The sequence below is a fragment of the Taudactylus pleione genome, unplaced genomic scaffold, assembly GCF_031769625.1.
Source record: "Taudactylus pleione unplaced genomic scaffold, aTauple2 ptg001683l, whole genome shotgun sequence".
In the NCBI taxonomy this organism is placed as follows: domain Eukaryota; kingdom Metazoa; phylum Chordata; class Amphibia; order Anura; family Myobatrachidae; genus Taudactylus; species Taudactylus pleione.
Window position 1 is genome coordinate 283,741 of NW_028286080.1, and position 21,213 is coordinate 304,953.

Here is a 21,213-nt window from a genome sequence, read left to right on the forward strand (position 1 = left end):
CAAAAAAGATCCTGCGGAGTTACCAGACTCCCGAGACGTATACAGAAAATAAAGATCACTATATTGCGCTATGAGTAGTTACAACACAGGGCCTGATTCAGAGCCGCTCGTAAGCGGCCGCTCGTTCGCTCCGAGCGATGTTTGCACAATTGCGCATGCGTATGGGTCGTAATGCGCATGCGCCAACCAGTCATTGCGGTCGGAAATCGAGCGCTCGCAAAACAGCGAGGGCCTGCTAATTTGAGTGACAGGATGAGGCGTTTGTGGGTGGTAACAGGGGAAGGTGCTTGCAAACGGGGAGTGGAGAAAGGAACGCAGGCGTGCCACATGGTCAAAACGGGCGTTTTAAGGGTGTGCATAATTAACAAAGCAGCGTCATCGGCCACGTCACTTGGTTGTCTCTTAGCCTGAACTGTTCGCATGATTGCGGTAGGAAAATCCAACCACAAGCACTGCGAGCAGTTCAGACGCCTTTCGATGTACTCGATTAATCTAATAAATAGCGGAGATGACGTAGGATGCGAGCGGCCAGGGGGCGTCTTTACAAAATAGCGAGCGCATGTTTCGTTCGCTCGCTCAGACATAGAGGCGTCAACAGACCGCAAAGAGCGAGCGTTCAATTTAAATAGCCACCCCCTTTTTCTGAACGAGCGAGCGCAAATAGCGTCCGGCTCTGAATCAGGCCCGGAGTTCAAACGGTTCTCACATCTCCCCACACGGCAGGTACTGTATGCTTTTATCCTCCCAGTGTCCAGATAGTATATAACATGAAAGAAAATACAAAATAAAATTCTATCAAACATAATATATGTACTAAACAGCACCCTTGGTGTAAAAGTCCATAGAGGTGCTTTCTCTTCATGCAGATCCTATAGAGTCGGTGTATTTAAAATTCCATTTCATAGATAAATACTTTACAAAGGAGACACACGTGCTGGAGGCTCTAGCACCTGTGCTGTCTGATCCTGACCTAAGGGTCACTCGTCGCGATAAAGACGCCAGGGAGCGTTGAAAAGCGTTGACTTAGAGTGACATAAGGGGACTTTTCATTCGGAACCAGCTTCTAGCTAACCAGCATCTATAGGAATTACCCAGGTTATATGTCTTATGGAATACTGTAACCACTTGCTTGTCTGGTACGGATGTATTGGTCTCCTTTTTAAAGTATTTATCTATTAAATGGAATTTGAAATACACCCTGAGTTTTATACATTTTCTCGCACATGTCCACATATGAGGGAATAACGTAGGAGGTGGATAAAGAAACCTTAATGAGAACATCCTACACCTGATCTGTGTAAGCACTTATGTAAGCATGCATGTTCACCGCATGTTCAAATCCCGGCAGCCCGACAGAGGAGGAAATCCCGATCGTCCTAAAGGTAAGTATAAACTAACCTAATTCTACACCCTAACCCTTCTTTAGGGTGCCTAACCCTAACCCCCCCCCCCCGTGCCTAACCCTAACCCCCCCCGTGCCTAACCCTAATCCCCCCTCTAAGTGCCTAAACCTAACCCACCCTTCCCTGCAGCCTAAACCTAAGTACCCCAGGGGGGTGCCTAACCCTAACCTCCCCCCCGGGGGTGCCTAACCCTAACTTCCCCTAGCCTAACCTTAACCTCCAGGGGGCTGCCTAACCCTAAGCCATCCCCCTGTGGATACTGAGAGAAACCTTTTGCATGGGATCCAGAGGCAGATGTAACATGATAAAGAAACCTCGATGTGCCTGTTAGACGTTTTTTGAATGTAAGAATAAAGTGAGAACCATTCTGTGATTATACCCTGTGGTGCGAACATTCCAGGCAATCTGGGACTCCGTACGCTATGGGATTTGCATGAAGAGAACCCACCTCTATGATCGGTTACTCCATGGGTGCTGTGTAGCAAACATATTACGTTTGACACAATTTTCTTTTGATATTTTCTTACATGTTCTATACTACTGTATCTGGACCCTGGCAGGATAAAAGCATAGCTGCCGCGTGGTAAGATTTGAGAACAGTTTGAACAGCGATATTATCAGTCTCACCCAGGGCCTCATTCCGAGTTGCACGTAAGGTTGGTACCGCGCGCAAGCGGCCAATGTATTCAATCCGTGCCTGCGTCCGAGTCCCACTGCGCATGCGTGCCGATGGTTACTGCTCAAAGACGCACATCGAAATTGCACGCAGAGAGATGCAATTTCAGTGGGCGTTTCAGGGAGGTAACAAGGGAGGGGGGTGTGGCTAGCTAGGCGCGGGCGTCTCGCGATCAGCTGTTGCAACTTTGATGGTGCGTCTAAGGTGCCCTTGCAAACTTGTCACACCATCCTGGCTTTTCACTGATGCCCGACACACACAGGGCAGAGGACGGAAAGGAATATATTCTATCACTGTTACTGGGGGTTGAAATTGTAATAAAATGAATTTTTTTACTTCTATTTTTGTGTTTGACCGTTTACTTTTTTTTCATGGAACTTTGTTTTGAATGACAGATTGTCTAATAATTTCCGTTGTTCGTCCTGTTGTATTGAGTCTTCATCGCGGCTATTGCTTCATCTGCAGGAACCACCGTCTCGGTCATTAAACTGTTCAAAAATTTGCCGGTAAGAAAACAGTATTATTCCACCACCAAAAAATGCAAAGAGGAGCTGAAGAAGATCCAGGATCTGCTAATGGCCTACGGGATCATTAAACCGCAAGTTAGGATTGTGCTTATACACAATAAGGTCATTCTTTTTATGTTTTGTTTATTTTTTTGTTCTAGAACCCTCAGCGTCTAAGTCTGATGAACATGTTCTGATACATTCTTCTAGATCAGTGGTTCTCGACCTGGGGTATTAGTACCCCCTAGGGGTACTCTTAGCGCCATTTTCTGTAATGGCGGGGGTAAGGCATCAAGGTGATCAACCGATATTGAAAGCAGTGTCCTAGGGATCACTAGCCCCATGCATCACAGTAGAACCCTAAAACCAACTGTCACCCCAAATTCAAACATCACTGGCAGTTGGTGCGGCTTCTCTGTTTGGATATTGGACTGTGCTGCAGCCCCACCTCTGAAGCCGACACTTGACCCAGACGATGAGCTCATAGTCCCGCAAGAGGAAACACTTTACCACTTTTCACTCTCTTAAGGGGTCAAATTTAAAAAAATCCCTGTTTAGTGGGTGCTTACGTCATGGAAGGAAAGCCGGCTCCTTCGTGCGCATGCGTGAGACCCGCTACGACCGACAGCGCCGGTCGTAGCGGGTCTCTTTCCAAAGGGGGCGAGCTGTCGATGTTGATTGACAGCTCGCCCCGTTTGGAAGGCGGACCGGGGGGGTGGCAGCCCAAACGGAGGCGTTCCCATGGGAACGCCTGCCGTTTGGGGGAGGCCCCACTGACATCACAAGTGATGTCAGTGGAGAGCTTCCGGCTCTGACAGAGCCAGAAGCTCTCCGGGGCTTACGACAAATGATACCCTACCCTAGGGTCTCGTCGTAAGCCCCGATGGTTGCGATGGTCTATGACCATCGTGACCATCACCCTAGCGGTCGTTAGAGCTGTGGGTGTAAACCCACAGCCTAACGACCGAAACAGAGGCGGTCGGTCAGTATGCAAGCGGCCGCCCAGTTTCTGAGCGACCGCTTGCATCCTCCGACCGCCTCTGAATGAGGGCCATAGTCCCCGAATTACATGTGTTTAGGTCAATGATTTTCAACCTTTTTCAACTCAAGGCACACTACACAAGATTTTAAATTTGGCAGGCACACCGTCCGGCGATGCGGCGTGGGAGACCATTGAAAAAAACATACACATTTGCTCCCATTGGCCTCCACAGGAATAAAACGCAGTACGTCAGCCTCCTCAGGACAAAAAACACTACAGTACAAGTGCGCTGAGCTGACCGCCGTGGCGCACCTGATAACTGCTCGCGGCCCAGTCGTTGAAAAAGGCTGTTCTAGGTCAAGGGGTTTGGGCTGGGGGTTGATGAGTCCGTCAGTAAGGACATTGCACAGGAGGAGAAAACATTTTTGCACTTTTCACCCACTTAGGAGTCGAATTTTGTAAAATCCTCTCTTAGTGGGCACCGATGTTATGGAAGGCATATACTTCCCAATTTAATAGCAATTATATGCATTACAAATGTATTTCTGTGCAAATGCTGGGGGTACAAATAACACAGGCTGCCAGGGGGTACCCAGGTGGGAAATGGCTGAGACACACTGTTCTAGGCAAAAAGGTCTGACATAAGACCTATCGCATTATAGGAGAACTGAGGAATACTGCCATCAATGTTTAACGATTGGGTTTGAATTGTGCATCGGATGCGCCATACTTTATATCCGTACGGATGAGAACATGGAGATGTAATGATACCAGAACTACAGATGTATTATCATAGACTAGGGCTCTAGCCGCAGGAAATAGCCCCTTTAGGAGCGCCAGGTCCTGGGCGACACGGCCGCGCCGAGCGTCTTTTTCACCCAAATTGTGCATCTTATTTGCATAAATAAAACTATGAACAACATAACGACATTGCTGAATTGCGCTGATTAATTTGATGTGACATTTGTACGTCTGTGTGCGCCTGAATCTGTATAGGAAGTGCTCCGATGCATACGCCGCGACTTTTTCTTACGCCAAGCTCTGTTGTATTTCATCTGTGACTTTGTACGTGTTTAAACTAATTCCATCGCGGCGAAATCCTCAGCCCAATGTCTGTAGTATACTACGAGTAGTGGTCCGCTGCGTCTAGCTTGCAAAAAAGATGCAAAAGTTTGAATAAAAAGATGACATGCTTCACCTCACAGAGCGCCTCGGCTGTGCCCGGGGGGTCTGGCCGCCATACGACGTTGGACGCTAGGTGATTGAGGACACATTTGTACAAGCACATGACCTATAAAAGTCCAATGTTCTGGACTGTAAAACACTTTCAGAATTGTTTGCGCCAATGTGTTGGATATTCCGACTGTAAATGCTTTTCATGTGGACGGTCCCTGGGATTTTTAGCACCTGAATGTATTTTTTTGCTGGTGCCGTGAGGCTGCTGGGGGCATTATCATGCCCTTCCCTAGCCAAGTCGTAGTGATTAGCAGACTATTACCACTGTTTATCCCATTGGCAGCAAGAACTGCTGATGGCGGATTTGCATTTGGGAGGAAGTTTTTTATCTATATAATTTTTGTATACGTACTTCTTGGGCCTGATTCATGCTTGCAAGTCATCTGCAGGTGCTGGCAGTTTAGTCTTAGGCACCAAACAGGGAGGGTTAGGGTGTGGGAAGGGGAAGGTTAGGGTTAGACACCAAAAAGTTAGGGTCAGGGTAAGGGAGAAGGGGAGGGTTAGCATACCGACCAACAAGTTTCGGTATGTTAACCCTGTCGGGCTTCTGACAGCCAGGATCCCAACGGTCTGTATGTCATACCGATTCCCGTACATAAGCAGAGACAGCGCAAACAAAACAATAAAGTGCAAAACATTTACAGTACAAACTATTGCATAACATGGGCTATGAGCTATATAACCATTGCTCCTCATGCTCGCAGAAGGAGCGCCGGCTGAACCCAAAGGTGCGGTCCAGCTGTTGGCAATGGGGAGGAGATGAGGGTAGAAGGGAGGGAAAGGGTCCTGCTCGTTAGAGGTTACAATCTAATGATTGTAAGCACTTATTATTACTGTAAAGTATAAGGGGACATTAGTGCCTTATACTTATTTGGAATTTTGATGTAATTATTTGAATTTATATAGATAAAAAGTGTGCAGGGATATATTTATTCTTTATGCGCTTCACACTTTAGGCGTACATTACATTAATTGCTAGATTGAGTTTACTAAACTAAATGAGTTTTTAAAAATTTTTTTTTATTTTTTTAAACCTTCGATGGGCCCTTTAATACCTTATTGTACCTCTAAAACCATAAAGATGTCCTAGACTCCTTTCTCTCCTCCTTTTGGAAATTGCCACTTTCCATCCGTTTGAGTCAATCCCGTCCTTCACTCGTCGGTGTAAAACCTGTTATCCTGCCCTGCAGCATTCTGCTTGCTGAGCACTAGAGGTCAGTGTTGAGCTGCAGTGGAGCCCGCGGCCTCCGTGCTATTTCTGTGGTGTGCTTTTAGCACTTTGTCACAGAGTGGCCTTACAGGTGCAGGGCGTGAAAGAGGGATAAGAGAGAGATCCTTAATGTGTATGTTGGCAGAAGCTGCCCGGGATGGTTAGGATATTAGTAATATAAATCATATGATAACTGGTATAAATGGAACGGCTGCATGGGGTTAGCCGTGCCAGGAAAAGTGAGCACAAAGTTCAGGCCTGGGTTGCTATTCCATCTGATGAGAACGCTGGCAGCGCTGCCTCAGGTCAGCATTTGCTCCAAGATTGAATATAGTGTCAGCAGGTCATCGTGCCAGAGATAAGCTGCCCTGGATTTATGACAGGCAGAACGGTGGCCGGGGCCCAGAGGAACAGGTACGTGCAGTTCTGCAGTACACTCGCCCCTGAATAAATGACACGGGGATGGATGGGGTAAAACCTATTTTTGGAAAGCCAAGAGGAAACAAATGCTTTGCCAATATATTATTGTAGTACAGCATTTCCATTTTCGGCACAGCGTCATCTAAGCGTTACCACAGGCTGCTTTCAGTGAAAGTTATTGTTACTACGCGGGCGAAATGCAAAGCCGGCGCCCCGCTGCAAATAACCGACACCGGCTTTTTGCCCGTTTTGTATCTTTCTTGCGTAAAATTAGATTAATTAAACGCGTTTTTTTTTGTGTGAACAGAATTTTTTGGGTATACAGATGTGTCCTAAGTTTTCTAAAAATCGAGCAAAAAACATCTTTGTCTCGGGCCGCAGTATTGGATACAGTGGTGCGCCATGTTATATGCGTAATGAGCCAGTTCTCTCTAAGCACGCCTGTTCTTCTAGATGCAATATACAAAGAAATAGCACCTTCAGATGCGCAAAGTTCATGCAGAAAAAGTTGCACAGTATTATCCAAAAAAGTAGCAAAGAGTGTTCAAACGAATCAACATTGCTGTCTGTCCATAAGACTAGCAAGGCGGCTAAACGTGGAAAAATCGTGTCATACTGTACATATAATAGTGATCTATGACATACATGTACAGGACAAACAATGTACAGTATATCAAGATGGTTTTCCACGTTTACCCGCATGGTCATTCTTCTGTATAGACAGCAATGTTGAAGTATTTTTTTATTATGCTGTGACTTCTTAAAAAAGCCTATTATAAGGGAATCCCACTGATGATATTTCACTTTCTTGTTGCTTGTGGTCTTCATTTGAGTAAGCTGAACCAATACAGTAGATTCACACACAACAGAGAAATAGGGAGCGTGGGAGGGTGAACCCAATCAGATGGGTACTAAATCTACCTAGCATCAGCTAAGACTCCACAAACTCCTCCCCTAACAATCCTATAGGACAGGAGATCATCACAACTATCATTCTCCAGCTTAAATGGCAAACAACTCCAACACATTATAGAGGCAACACAGAGAGAAACAACTCGTGGTTTAATCTCCCTTATGTTTATTACTATTCAAAACCTTCAGTCCTACTGAGATGAGGGGAAGGAAGAAAGACTTATTGGCTGATTTACGTATGTGCGATGCTGAATGCAGATTCCCCATTTTTGGGAATCTGCATGTATGCAGGACCTGTTCTCTGAATGTACAGAACAGCTCCTTTGTGATCACATGCAGCCCCTGCTATAGCTCTGCCTGATTGACAGGCAGAGGCTTTTAAGGGGCGGTGCGGAGACGGCCAGCGCTCCTGGAAACGGGACATGTCTGCCTTGTTTTCCCCGAGTGTCAAGGCTAGGGGCTGGGTCCACGAACAGTTTCCTGGTCTCGCGAGCTGGCCAGCCTGCGTAAACATAGGCTGACTCAGCTGACCGGTGGCCTGGTGCAGTCCAACGATGGTGATCCCAGCCTGCAACCCCGGTCGCAGTGCTGGAATCGCAAATGCAGCAGGTGGTGTCATACACCTCTTGCTGCATTTGCATATTAGCAAGGATGGAATTGCAAAGCTGCCTGCGTGCCTGTGTGCTGCTTGCGTGCCTGTGTGCTGCCTGCGTGCCTGTGTGCTGCCTGCGTGCCTGTGCCTCTGTGCTGCCTGCGTGCCTGTGTGCTGCCTGCGTGCCTGTGCCTCTGTGCTGCCTGCGTGCCTGTGCCTGTGTGCTGCCTGCGTTCCTGTGCCTGTGTGCTGCCTGCGTTCCTGTGCTGTGTGCTGCCTGCGTGCCTGTGTGCTGCCTGCGTGCCTGTGTGCTGCCTGTGTGCTGCCTGCGTGCCTGTGTGCTGCCTGTGTGCTGCTTGCGTGCCTGCGTGCTGCCTGCGTGCCTGTGCCTCTGTGCTGCCTGTGTGCTGCATGCGTGCCTGTGCCTCTGTGCTGCCTGCGTGCCTGTGCCTGTGTGCTGCCTGCGTTCCTGTGCTGTGTGCTGCCTGCGTGCCTGTGTGCTGCCTGCGTGCCTCTGTGCTGCCTGCGTGCCTAGGCTGACTCAGCTGACCGGTGGCCTGGTGCAGTCCAACGATGGTGATCCCAGCCTGCAACCCCGGTCGCAGTACTGGAATCGCAAATGCAGCAGGTGGTGTCATACACCTCTTGCTGCATTTGCATATTAGCAAGGATGGAATTGCAAATCTGCCTGCGTGCCTGTGTGCTGCCTACGTTCCTGTGTGCTGCCTGCGTGCCTGTGTGCTGCCTGTGTGCTGCTTGCGTGCCTGTGTGCTGCTTGCGTGCCTGTGTGCTGCATGCGTGCCTGTGTGCTGCCTGCGTGCCTGTGCCTCTGTGCCGCCTCTGTGCCTGTGTGCTGCCTGCGTGCCTGTGTGCTGCCTGCGTGCCTGTGCCTGTGTGCTGCCTGCATGCAGCTTTGCAATGCCGTCCTAAGCTAAATCACCCCCTTACACTGGCTCATTTTGAGGAGGTAAAAAATCCTAATAATTTTGGATTGTTAATGTTAGAAAGCATTAGAACATGGTTGATCAAGGATTCTAATACATAGCAATGTTTCACAGTATAAATGTAATAAGCAGGATTCCATTTTTGCAAAGTGAACTGGTTTAACAAAAAAAAAAAGTTTCTACTTTTACAGAAATATTTATGCAACTTTTGTGCAACTGAAAGCGATATGCCGAGCATCGGACAGCGCGAAAATACGCTTGTAAAAACTTAGCGCCAGATCTGGCGCCACCCTACTGAATGTGTTTCGCCCTGAGACCAAAGACCAAACCTGACTGATGACCCGTCTGTCTGTAGTACCGTGATGTGCGGGAGATTTTGTTTTTCACAATTCTAGTCAACAGTTTTCAGTGGACCCCTATAAACATCAACCTCGAACCTATTACTGTACATAACATACTATAGTCCTATTTGTCACATTTATAACAAGTGTCCCATGAGCCCCTAAGGAAAGCGGGCAGGCCTTACTGTATTATCGCTCGTCCTCTAGTACGCTGCTGTCGTTCCCTCATTGTTCTAGCATAGAACCTCGTCAGCAGAAGCGTGTGCGTACAGACGGAGGAGCCATGCTTTCTCATAAGTAGCCCCTTCGGGCACCTGCCTCGTAGGGTGATGCATTGGCTACTTCAGGCCACGCCACTCCCAGAACTAAATGTGAGCGAGAGGATCTAATAACATTTGCTTCCATTTGGCACTCAGTCTGTGCATTATCAGTAAGTGTTTAATCTGAAAAGGGAACGTGCAGTCAGAGCAGACAGTTACAGTGACAAACAGGCCACAGATAAAGGTGTCAAACACATTGGAAAGTGAGCAAATGTACATTACCGAATACGTTCAGCCAGCAGATTCTTTGTATCTGCAGAGAGATTACGTTTACATTAACCTGATTGAGGTTAGGACTGAACTGCAAATGATATGATGTATGCACGCAGGCTATAGATATGATGTATGCACGCAGGCTATAGATATGATGTATGCACGCAGGCTATAGATATATGATGTATACATGCAAGCTATAGATATATGATGTATGCACGCAGGCTACAGATATGATTTATGCACGCAGGCTATAGATATATAATGTATACATGCAAGCTATAGATATGATGTATGCACGCAGGCTATAGATATATGATATATGCACGCAGGCTATAGATATATGATGTATGCACGCAGGCTATAGATATATGATATATGCACGCAGGCTATAGATATGATGTATGCACGCAGGCTATAGATATATGATGTATGCACGCAGGCTATAGATATATGATGTATACATGCAAGCTATAGATATATGATGTATGCACGCAGGCTATAGATATAGGATGTATGCATGCAGGCTATAGATATATGATGTATGTACGCAGGCTATAGATATATGATGTATGCACGCAGGCTATAGATATGATGTATGCACGCAGGCTATAGATATATGATGTATGCACGCAGGCTATAGATATATGATGTATACATGCAAGCTATAGATATATGATGTATGCACGCAGGCTACAGATATGATTTATGCACGCAGGCTATAGATATATAATGTATACATGCAAGCTATAGATATGATGTATGCACGCAGGCTATAGATATATGATATATGCACGCAGGCTATAGATATATGATGTATGCACGCAGGCTATAGATATATGATATATGCACGCAGGCTATAGATATGATGTATGCACGCAGGCTATAGATATATGATGTATGCACGCAGGCTATAGATATATGATGTATACATGCAAGCTATAGATATATGATGTATGCACGCAGGCTATAGATATAGGATGTATGCATGCAGGCTATAGATATATGATGTATGTACGCAGGCTATAGATATATGATGTATGCACGCAGGCTATAGATATGATGTATGCACGCAGGCTATAGATATATGATGTATGCACGCAGGCTATAGATATATGATGTATACATGCAAGCTATAGATATATGATGTATGCACGCAGGCTACAGATATGATTTATGCACGCAGGCTATAGATATATAATGTATACATGCAAGTTATAGATATGATGTATGCACGCAGGCTATAGATATATGATGTATGCACGCAGGCTATAGATATATGATGTATACATGCAAGCTATAGATATATGATGTATACATGCAAGCTATAGATATATGATGTATGCACGCAGGCTATAGATATATGATGTATACATGCAAGCTATAGATATATGATGTATGCACGCAGGCTATAGATATATGATGTATGCACGCAGGCTATAGATATATGATGTATACACGCAAGCTATAGATATGATGTATGCACGCAGGCTATAGATATATGATGTATACATGCAAGCTATAGATATATGATGTATACATGCAAGCTATAGATATATGATGTATGCACGCAGGCTATAGATATATGATGTATGCACGCAGGCTATAGATATAGGATGTATGCACGCAGGCTATAGATATATGATGTATGCATGCATTCTATAGATATATGATGTATACATGCAAGTTATAGATATATGATATATGCATGCAGGCTATAGATATGATGTATGCACGCAGGCTATAGATATATGATGTATAAATGCAAGCTATATATATGATGTATGCATGCCGGCTATAGATATATGATGTATAAATGCAAGCTATATATATGATGTATGCATGCCGGTAATAGATATATGATGTATGCACGCTGGCTATAGATATGATGTATACACGCAAGCAGCTTTGCAATTTCGTCCTTGCAATTATGGAAATGCAACCGCAGACGCCATGCCTCCTGCATGCATTACTTATCCGAGCTGTGTTGTACAACGCAGCATCGGATAATATGCAAGAACATGCATGGGGTCACTTAGCCGGCCGCCGCAGATGAGAGAGAGGCTAGGAAATCTCCGTCAGCTGATGGAGATCCTGGCCTCTTCCCTCCTCACTCTCAACGGTGGCGACACACCTGCATTTCACGAAACAGAGGCAGTCGCCGCCCCCTCCCCACCCACAAATGGCAGCAGACTGTCAATCACGCATTACCTGTGCTGCCCATGCGCATTACGGGGCTGGCGCCATCGGGAATCTGCGTTCAGCAGTGCTGAATAAGGCCCACAGTCCAGTTGACATTGGGCCTGATTCAGACCCACTCGCGAGCGGCTGTCCGCTCGCAAGTGGGTCGATGTTCTGGACTGAGCATGCGCACGACGGAGGGAGCTCCGTCGTGCGCATGCGCCAGACGCGACGAGCGAAGGAAAGTCCTTCGCTCGTTGTGTCCGATCAAGGGGGGCGTGCTGTCAATGTTGATTGACAGCACGCCCCCTTTGGTAGGCGTGCCGGGGGCGTGCCTCCCTGACGGGGGCGTTCCCACGGGAACGCCTCCCGTCAGAAGCCGGCCCACTGACATCACTAGTGATGTCAGTGGGAGTGATTTTGGCTCTGATAGAGCCAAAATCACTCCGGAGCTTGCGGTTGAAAACCTCGACCATCGCGGCCATCAAAATGCACGCTCGTATAGCCTGTGGGTGGTGACCCACAGCTATACGAGCGTCCAGAAGGACGCTCCATTTTCATGGAGGCCGGCCCTCATTCAGAGCGTGCGCTCTGCTCAGAGCGGACGGCTCTGAATGAGGGCCTTTGACCCTTACTGAGTGTTGTACACTAATCCCGCACCTGACCTAAAAATAAAACACTTATGTAACTAAGAAAGTGATGGGTTAGAGGCTTTGTACACAGATGCAGACGTAAGTACCTGACCCCAGCATGCCCAAACTAATATACTACTACTGTGCTCTGTGACTGCGAGAGTGTAACGTGCAATCTCTCTCACTACGTAGGGGGAGGCCGGGAGCTGGTTGGGGATAGCAGGGGCGCTGATAGGGATTGCTCGCAGTGTGGAGAAGAGAGCTGTCACCACCAGGGGGTGCTGTGTGTACAGTGTGCGGTGCGTCTGCTCTAGACTGTCACGGTGCCCGATTAGATCATACATGTTAGTAGTAAAAAAAGACGTGGACTCTTAAGACCTGGTCACTCACTATACACGATACCATGTTTTTCAACTTGCAGTACAAGCAGTAAGGAAACGCCTGGGAATTTTATACAAGCCCTAAAAGGCATGCTTCTACAGAACCATAGCGTACTCCTATTTTATTGTTGGGTAATACATGGGAAATATCCCACTATCAGCTAGAAGAATGTAATGGGCATTGGGTACTCAATGCAATTTCCACAGTTTTCCTTTTTATGGCTGCATGAGTTGTGTGGTTCTATTGGACTATTTGGACGTTAAATCCGGCACTCTTGCAGGCTGGGTTATGTTGGGGAGAATTTTTTTTTATCTTTGAAGGCCGATTTAAAGCCGTACTTTCCATAGGGTTTCAAGGATAGAGCAAAATGCTATGTATTAAATGTTTAACCAAACTGTTGTACCCTGTTCACGGGTTGGATAGTTATTATTATTATTATTATTATTATTATTATTATCATTTATTTATATGGCGCCACAAGTGTTCCGCAGCGCTCTACAAAGCACATAGGCGAATAGGTTGACTTACAATACAATACAAGACATGGATAATTTACATTGCTACATTCGCGACCATAACACCCAGATAAGCAACAGAGCAAGGCAACCAGGTGTTAGGTGCCCTAGTGATGAGTAAGAAGTAGATGAAAGTAGAGTTAGGAGAAGCACAAGAGGGTAGAGGGCCCTGCTCATAAGGGCTTACATTCTAAAGGGGAGGGGCTGACAAACAGGCGTGACACAGATGGGGTAGGCAGGGAGGAAGGAGTATGTAGTAGCAAGTTAAAATGAGAGGTGGAAAGCATTGATGAAGTTGTGGGTCTTGAGAGCCCGTTTGAAGGATTGTAGAGAGGTGGAGAGTCTGATGGGAAGCGGGAGAGTGTTCCAAAGGTGGGGAGCAGAGCGTGGGAAAAATCTTGGAGGCGGGAGTGGGAGAAAGTAATCAATTGGCATGAGAGGCGGCGTGCTTATGTTGAAAGAAGAGGGTGGACAGGAGAGTGAAGGGAGATGAGATCAGAGATGTAAATGGGAGAGGAATGGGTGGGGGCTTTGTAAGTCAGTGTGAGAACCTTGAATTGGGTTCTGAAGGGGGAAGGGGAGCCAGTGGAGGGCTTGTAGGAGAGGGGAGGCAGATGTAGAGCGTTTGGAGAGGAAGATGAGCGGAGCAGCAGTATTGAGGATAGACTGGAGAAGAGAGAGATGGGAGTTGGGGAGGCCAGATAGGAGGAGGTTACAGTAGTACAGAGATGACCAGTGAGTGTATGAGGGTTTTAGTGGCATCCTGGGTGAGAAAGGGTCTAATCTTGGATATATTTTTAAGATGAAAACGACGGAACTGAGGGATTCTGGATATGTGGTTTGAAGGAGGGGGAGGAGTCCAGGATAACTCCAAGACAGCGCACTTTGGGGTTAGAGGAGATATTTGTGCCATCAATTGATAAAGAAATGGTGGGAAGTGTGGTGATGATGGTGGGTTGGAAAATGATCAGCTCAGTCTTGGACATATTAAGTTTAAGAAATCGCTGGGACATCCAGGAAGAGATAGCAGAGAGACGGTTGGAGATACGAGTGAGGAGAGAGGGGGAGAGGTCAGGGGAGGAAACGTAGATCTGAGCATAGAGATGATATTGGAGGTCAACAGCTGATGATTTCACCTAAAGAGGATGTATAGAGTGAGAATAGAAGAGGTCCAAGAACAGAACCTTGGGGAACACCTACTGTGAGAGGCTGTGGTCCCCCCCACAGCCTCTCACAGTAGGTGTTCCCCAAGGTTCTCTGTCTCCTCTCATGACAAGAATCATGAGAGGAGACAGAGAAGGATCGGTCAGAGAGGTAGGAGGATAGCCAGGAGAGGACAGTGTCACGTAGACCAAGGGAGTGAAGGATTTGCAGAAGGAGAGGGTGGTCCACAGTGTCAAAAGCAGCAGAGAGGTCAAGGAGAAGGAGTAGAGAGTAGTGGCCCTTGGATTTAGCAGCAAAGAGGTCATTGCTGACTTTTGTGAGGGTAGCCGGCGGTCAAAATCCCGATGTTGGCATCCCGACAGGGTTAGTATACCGACAGTTGTTGGTCAGTATCATAACCCTACCCCTAACCCTCCCTTCCTTGTACCTAAACCTAACCCTTACCCCGTAGTGCCTGAACCTAAACCTGCACCCTAAACCTAACCCTCACCCCGTAGTGACTGAACCTAAACTGGCACCCTAAACCTAACCCCCTCACCCTGTAGTACCTGAACCTAAACCTAACCCCCCGTAGTACCTAAACCGCACCGTAAACTAACCCTCCCCCCATAGTACACAGAAAAAAGGAATTTGCCCCCCAGCACACTGCAGCTAAATCAAAAATACTTGAATCCTACATAATAATAGAAATTCAGAGGTATTGGTTACGGGAGGCAATCGGGAAGCCGACTGCCTAAATACCGGCAGCCGGCTTCCCGACTGTCTTATCCCGGAAAGGGTGAAATGCCGGGCGTCTAGATGTAGACGCCCGCATTTCCCCGACGACGGGAGACCGGCGCCCGGCATCACGATTGTAGTGATGCCGGGCGCCGCGAGCGGACAGCCGCGGGGGGGGAGGGTTAGGTTTAGGGCTCCCGGGGGGGACTTAGGGTTAGGCACCCCCCCGGGAGGGTTAGGGTTAGGCTAGAGGGAGGGAGGGTTAGGGTTAGGCACCCCCGGGGGGGACTTAGGGTTAGGCACCCCCGGGGGGGACTTAGGGTTAGGCACCCCCCCGGGGGACTTAGGTTTAGGCAGCGGGGAAGGGGGGGATTAGGGTTAGGCACTTGGGGGTGGAAGTTAGGGTTAGGCACCCCTAAGGAGGGTTAGGGTTAGGGGGGTTAGGTTAGGTTAGTGTATACTTACCTATCCACGATCGGGATTTCCAGCGCTGTCGGGCTTCCGCTGCGTCGGACTCTGCTTCTGTCGAGCTGCCGCTGACGGGAATCGAACCTCCGGCCATGCGGCCGACGGTATTTCATACCAATTCCATTGGTTACATACATTTGCAAAAATATGAATAAGCGCTGGGCCGCCGTCAAGGCTCTTCTATACCAGCGTCCCTAACATTAAGGGGTTCACGTCCGAGAAGCAAGGCACCCTAAACCTAACCCTCCCCTTAGTGCCTAACCCTTCCCCTAAGCCCACTATTTACCACCGGGATCATGACCGGTATCGGGATTCCAGCTCTGGCATTCTAAGCTCTGGTATCCCGCACGTCGGGATTCTGACCGGGTCCCGTGTTCACACCCTTTAGTTCTTTTTAATTATCATCATAAATTTCTTGCCATAGATACAATAAACTTTAAATAGGGGAACCACACCAACTGCCACCCCAAACGCTGCCAAACATTGCCAGCCAGGACTCCCTGGCAGTTGGTGTGGCTCCGCTATTTGAATTTTGGACTGTTCTGCATACCCACCTCTGGAGCCCCAATGACAGCTAACTTTAGTTACTACACAGCAATAACATACTGTATGTTACTAGTACACTTCCTACCGTCGCTTGGGCTGGAGGAGGCCGGTGCCGAACTGAATGATTCCGCAATGATTAAATGGCACTATTGTAATACAGCAAATACTATGATGCTACAGAACCTGATGATTATTTTGCTGTTCAAGTTTATTTTTAACATTATCTGTGACTAAAATACAAATCTCCACAAGAACCTTTTAACATTTGCATTATAGGAGAGATGTATCAAGTCTTGGAGAGCGGTAAGGCGGAGAATGTGCCCAAATCAACCAGTCATCTGTCAATTATCCACCAGTCTCTCTAAGGCTTGATATAACTCCCCCTATCACGCTGGCAATATTATATATACTGTAGTGACTATATAAATGCACTCCAAAGTGACTTCAAATATAATTTTTATATTACAGTCAGGGAGCACATTATTCATTGTAATACTGAGAACAAAGGGCCTGATCCAGAGCCGGATGCTCTTTCGTCGCGACCTTCGGGGCTTGCCGTAGGGCCTCGTTCCCGCAAGCCCCAGTGAGCTTCCAGCTCTAAATAGAGCCGGAAGCTCACCACTGACATCACTGGTGATGTCAGTGGTACCTCCCACAAACGGCAGGCGTTCCTTCGGGAACGCCTCCGTTTGTGTAGCCACCCCCCCTGCCCGCTTCCAAAACGGGGCGAGCTGTCAATCACAATCGAGAGCCACCCGTTTTGGTGCCAGACCCATAGCGAAGGAGCGCCCGCCGCTGGCCGGGTCTCGCGCGCGCGGAAAACATCGACCCGCTTGCGAGCTGGTCTGAATCAGCCCCAAAGTCCCCGGCATGGCTGATCTTCCTCCTGACAGTGGCGCATTACATTGTGGGGCACTATCGCAGCCAGTCAATGTGATCACTACTCTCCAAATATACGTTATGCACTATAGGACATCTTGCTCCTGTCGCATGTATGTTGTATTTGCTTGAGCAATATCTAAATATAAAAAAAGTAAAATAATATCTGCTATAATAACTATCTCTGTACGATTAATAGTCTTTTCTGCTGTTTCAATTTGTGACGGTTTAAAAAAAAAAAAAAAGTCCCTTTTCTAGCACGGCCCCTGTAGTCATACTGTAATTCTTGGCAGGGGCCTGGAGCCGGAGCAGGCGTGCTGAATAGCAATCGCACGCCACAGAGGTTTGTCATGGACATTTGTAGCGGATTTCACAGTGCGCTCTTGGTTAATGTGTGCAGTTCATGGCGAGGTCTTAGGTCAGCGTTGTGTGTGGAGCAGGCACCTGTGTTTCTCTGGGATAGGAAGTAGCGCCCGGATTTATTTTCAGCCATAGAATGTGTCTTTTTTTTTCTCCTACAGAGCAGTGTAGGTGCTGACGGCTTTACGGTGTACGTTTCTGCTCCTCCAGCTGAAATCCTTTACGCTGCTTTATGCTTGGAGTGGGGGATGCAGACAGAAATGAGATTCTAGGACCGGAGGAAAGTGCTTATAGCATAGACCACAGCAGTACTTGCAGGCTGGAGTTTGCCTTTTGCACTTAAGGTGTATTTTTAAGACGTGCGTGGAGACTGCTATTAAAAATATTCATTATTGTACCACGTTAGACCATTTATACATGTGTAGCATCCAGGGGCTGGCTGGCAACTTTTAGCCTGGGGGACAAATGCATGCATGCGGCCCTGGCAGAGGAGTAGCGTGTAGCCAGGGTGCCCGAAAGAACGTGCGTGCTACGGCGCCCCCCCCCCCCACCCCCTCAAGTGTTCTAGGGAGGAGGCGGGTCCATATGGGATTAATGTAAGGTAAAAATAAAGATTAGGGGCAGCCCCCTGTCGTAGTGCCCATATGCAGTGCCACCCTGTGCCACAGGAGGACACCCTTATGCAGGCCTCGAGTAGTGCCACTAGTAGTAATCCCCCCTATGCAGTGCCCCTTGTGCCCCCAGTAGTAATCCCCTTATATAGTGCCCCCAGTAGTGGTAACCCTTATGCAGTGCCCCTTAAATAGTGGCCCCAGTTGTAGTCTTCCCCCTATGCAGTACCCCCGCTATTGCCCTTTATATAGAGCCCCCAGCAGTGGTCCCTCGATGCAGTGCCCCCAGTGGTAGTCCCCTCCCCCCTATGTAGTGCCCCTAGTAGTAGTCCCTTCCCCCCTATGCAATACCCCTAGTAGTAGTCCCCTCCCCTTGTAGTGCCCCTAGTAGTAGTCCCCCCCAGTAGTAGTACCCCCCTTGTAGTGCCCCCAGTAGTAGTGCCCCCAGTAGTAGTAGTCCTGCCCTTGTAGTGCCCCCAGTAGTATTCCCCCCCTGTAGTGCCCCTAGTAGTAGTCCCCCCCAGTAGTAGTACCCCCCTTGTAGTGCCCCCAGTAGTAGTCCCCCCCTTGTAGTGCCCCCAGTAGTAGTAGCCCCCTTGTAGTGCCCCCAGTAGTGTGCCCCTAGTAGTAGTCCCCCCCAGTAGTAGTACCCCCCTTGTAGTGCCCCCAGTAGTATTCCTCCCCTGTAGTGCCCCCAGTAGTAGTACCCCCCTTGTAGTGCCCCCAGTAGTAGTCCCCTCCCCTAGTAGTAGTCCCCCCCAGTAGTAGTGCCCCCAGTAGTAGTCCCCCACTTGTAGTGCCCCCAGTAGTAGTAGTCCTGCCCTTGTAGTGCCCCCAGTAGTAGTAGTCCTGCCCTTGTAGTGCTCCCAGTAGTCCCCCCCTGTAGTGCTCCCAGTAGTCCCCCCCCATGTAGTGCTCCCAGGTGTCCCCCCCTTGTAGTGCCCCCAGTAGTATTCCCCCCTTGTAGTGCTCCCAGGAGTCCCCCCCTTGTAGTGCTCCCAGGAGTCCCCCCCTTGTAGTGCTCCCAGGAGTCCCCCCCTTGTAGTGCTCCCAGGAGTCCCCCCCCTTGTAGTGCCCCCAGTAGTATTCCCCCTGTAGTGCTCCCAGTAGTCCCCCCCTTGTAGTGCCCCCAGTAGTAGTCCCCCCTTGTAGTGCTCCCAGTAGTCCCCCCCCCCCCCCCCCCTGCAGTAGAGACATAATAAAAAAAAAAAAAACACACTTACCTGACACCCGCTCCTGGTCCCGCCGCTGAGATCAGCTCCTCCGTCCACCGCTTTGCATTATGGTAGTGATGCGTCATGGGAGTGACGCGTCACTCCCATTACCCACTGCGGGAGCCGGAAGATGTCCGGCTCTGGCAGTGGGAGCAGCAGCCGATGAGAGTCTGTCTGACTCTCATCAGCTGCTAAAGCAAACACACAGCTGCTGGCGCCGGCGGCTGTGTGTTTGTGCTGTGTAGCGCTGACCGAACTCCGTCCAGTCAGCGCTACACACGCGGTGCAGTCTGTGACACAGTCTGCACCGCGGCCCGCATGACGCTGCGGCCCGGGGGGCACATGGCACCCTGCCCCCCGGCCCAGCCCGCCACTGGTAGCATCTGACACACGTGTAATAATAACTTCCTATTTCATCAGGCACAAGTTGGATGCATTCGTAAATGCACACGTACACGCAGTGCGGCTTGTATGCACGTTTAGCATGTTCAAACTCCTTTGCGCACATCAATTTGTACGTTGTTTAAGGAATGTTTTACCAATGGCTAAATTTGGTACTGGCGTGTCCTTTTGTCTTTTATTGACGTTGGAATCTATGTACTAAAGGAGCATACACACGGTCAGATATGTCAGATGAACGACTGAACGATTTGCGAACGATTGAATGATTTTTGACTGCATTAAAATGAATGCAAATCGTCCAAAACTGACTGCAAACACATCAGATGTCAGATATCGTTATCTGACCATCGTGAACGCTCGTCGTTCATCGTTGCCCACATGTCAGATTTTACTTTCAGATACGAACTATTGAACGATTTTTAAAATCGTTATCGTTCAGATCTGAAGAAAAATCTGACCGTGTGTATGCACCTTAAGCCTTCAAGAGAGTGGATGAAGATAAAGTACCCACCAATCAGCTCCTAACTGTTATGTTACAGGCTGTGTTTGAAAATTAATTATTTGGAGCTGAATGGTTGGTACTTTGGGGTCTACTTACTAAGCCTTGGATGAAGATAAAGTGAACGGAGATAAAGTACCAACCTACCAACTCCTAACTGCCATGTCACAAGTTGTTTGAAAAATGACAGTTAGGAGCTGGTTGGCTGGTACTTTATCTCTGTTCACTTTAACTCTCTCCAAGCCTCATTTATCAACGAGTTTTATCATTCACAACACGTGATAAAACTCGCTGCCTATGATGATTGTGCTCCAGCCAATCAGCTCCCAACTGTCATTTTCCAAACAGATAGCAGTTGGGAGCTGATTGGCTGGAGCACCCTCATCCTACACAGCGAGTTTTATCACTGCCTGCGTATGATAAAACTAGTTGACAAATGAGGCCCCCGAGGCTTAGTAAATAGGCCCCTCAATCTCTCTCCACTTAATCGCTCTCCAGGGCTTAGCACATAGACCCCATTGTTACCTGCTTCCCCAATTCCCTTGAAAATGTAACGATCTCCGGTCTCGCCCCAGGAAGCCCAGTTAGCTGCGAAATGTGGCCGTTTCCTTATCAAGCATAAGACCGCAGAGCCTGTAGGTTGTGGAGGACCTGTCTCTGCTATTGGGATGGTCTATTATAAGAGACTGATGGGGGGAGATGTATCAAGCCCATAGCAACCAATCAGCTTCTAGCTGTCATTTATCCTGTACAGTTTATGACATGACACAAGCTGATTGGTGGCTTTGGGAAACTTCTCCACTCTATCTCCAAGGCTGGATGCATCTCCTCCTAAAGCCTGATTACATGAGGCCACCATGACACAGGCAATTAGTTGAGGCATTTTACA

General features: G+C 48.1%; 1 protein-coding gene across 1 annotated transcript in view; it reads left to right on the plus strand.

Moving 5' to 3' along the window:
• The window catches only part of PMS1 (PMS1 homolog 1, mismatch repair system component), a 133,899-nt gene that overhangs the window by 61,971 nt on the left and 50,715 nt on the right, over positions 1-21,213 (plus strand). Inside the window, exon 5 of the mRNA XM_088464547.1 lies at positions 2,545-2,708. Coding sequence (XP_088320673.1) covers positions 2,545-2,708 — 164 coding nt within the window. The remainder of the gene's footprint in view (positions 1-2,544; positions 2,709-21,213) is intronic.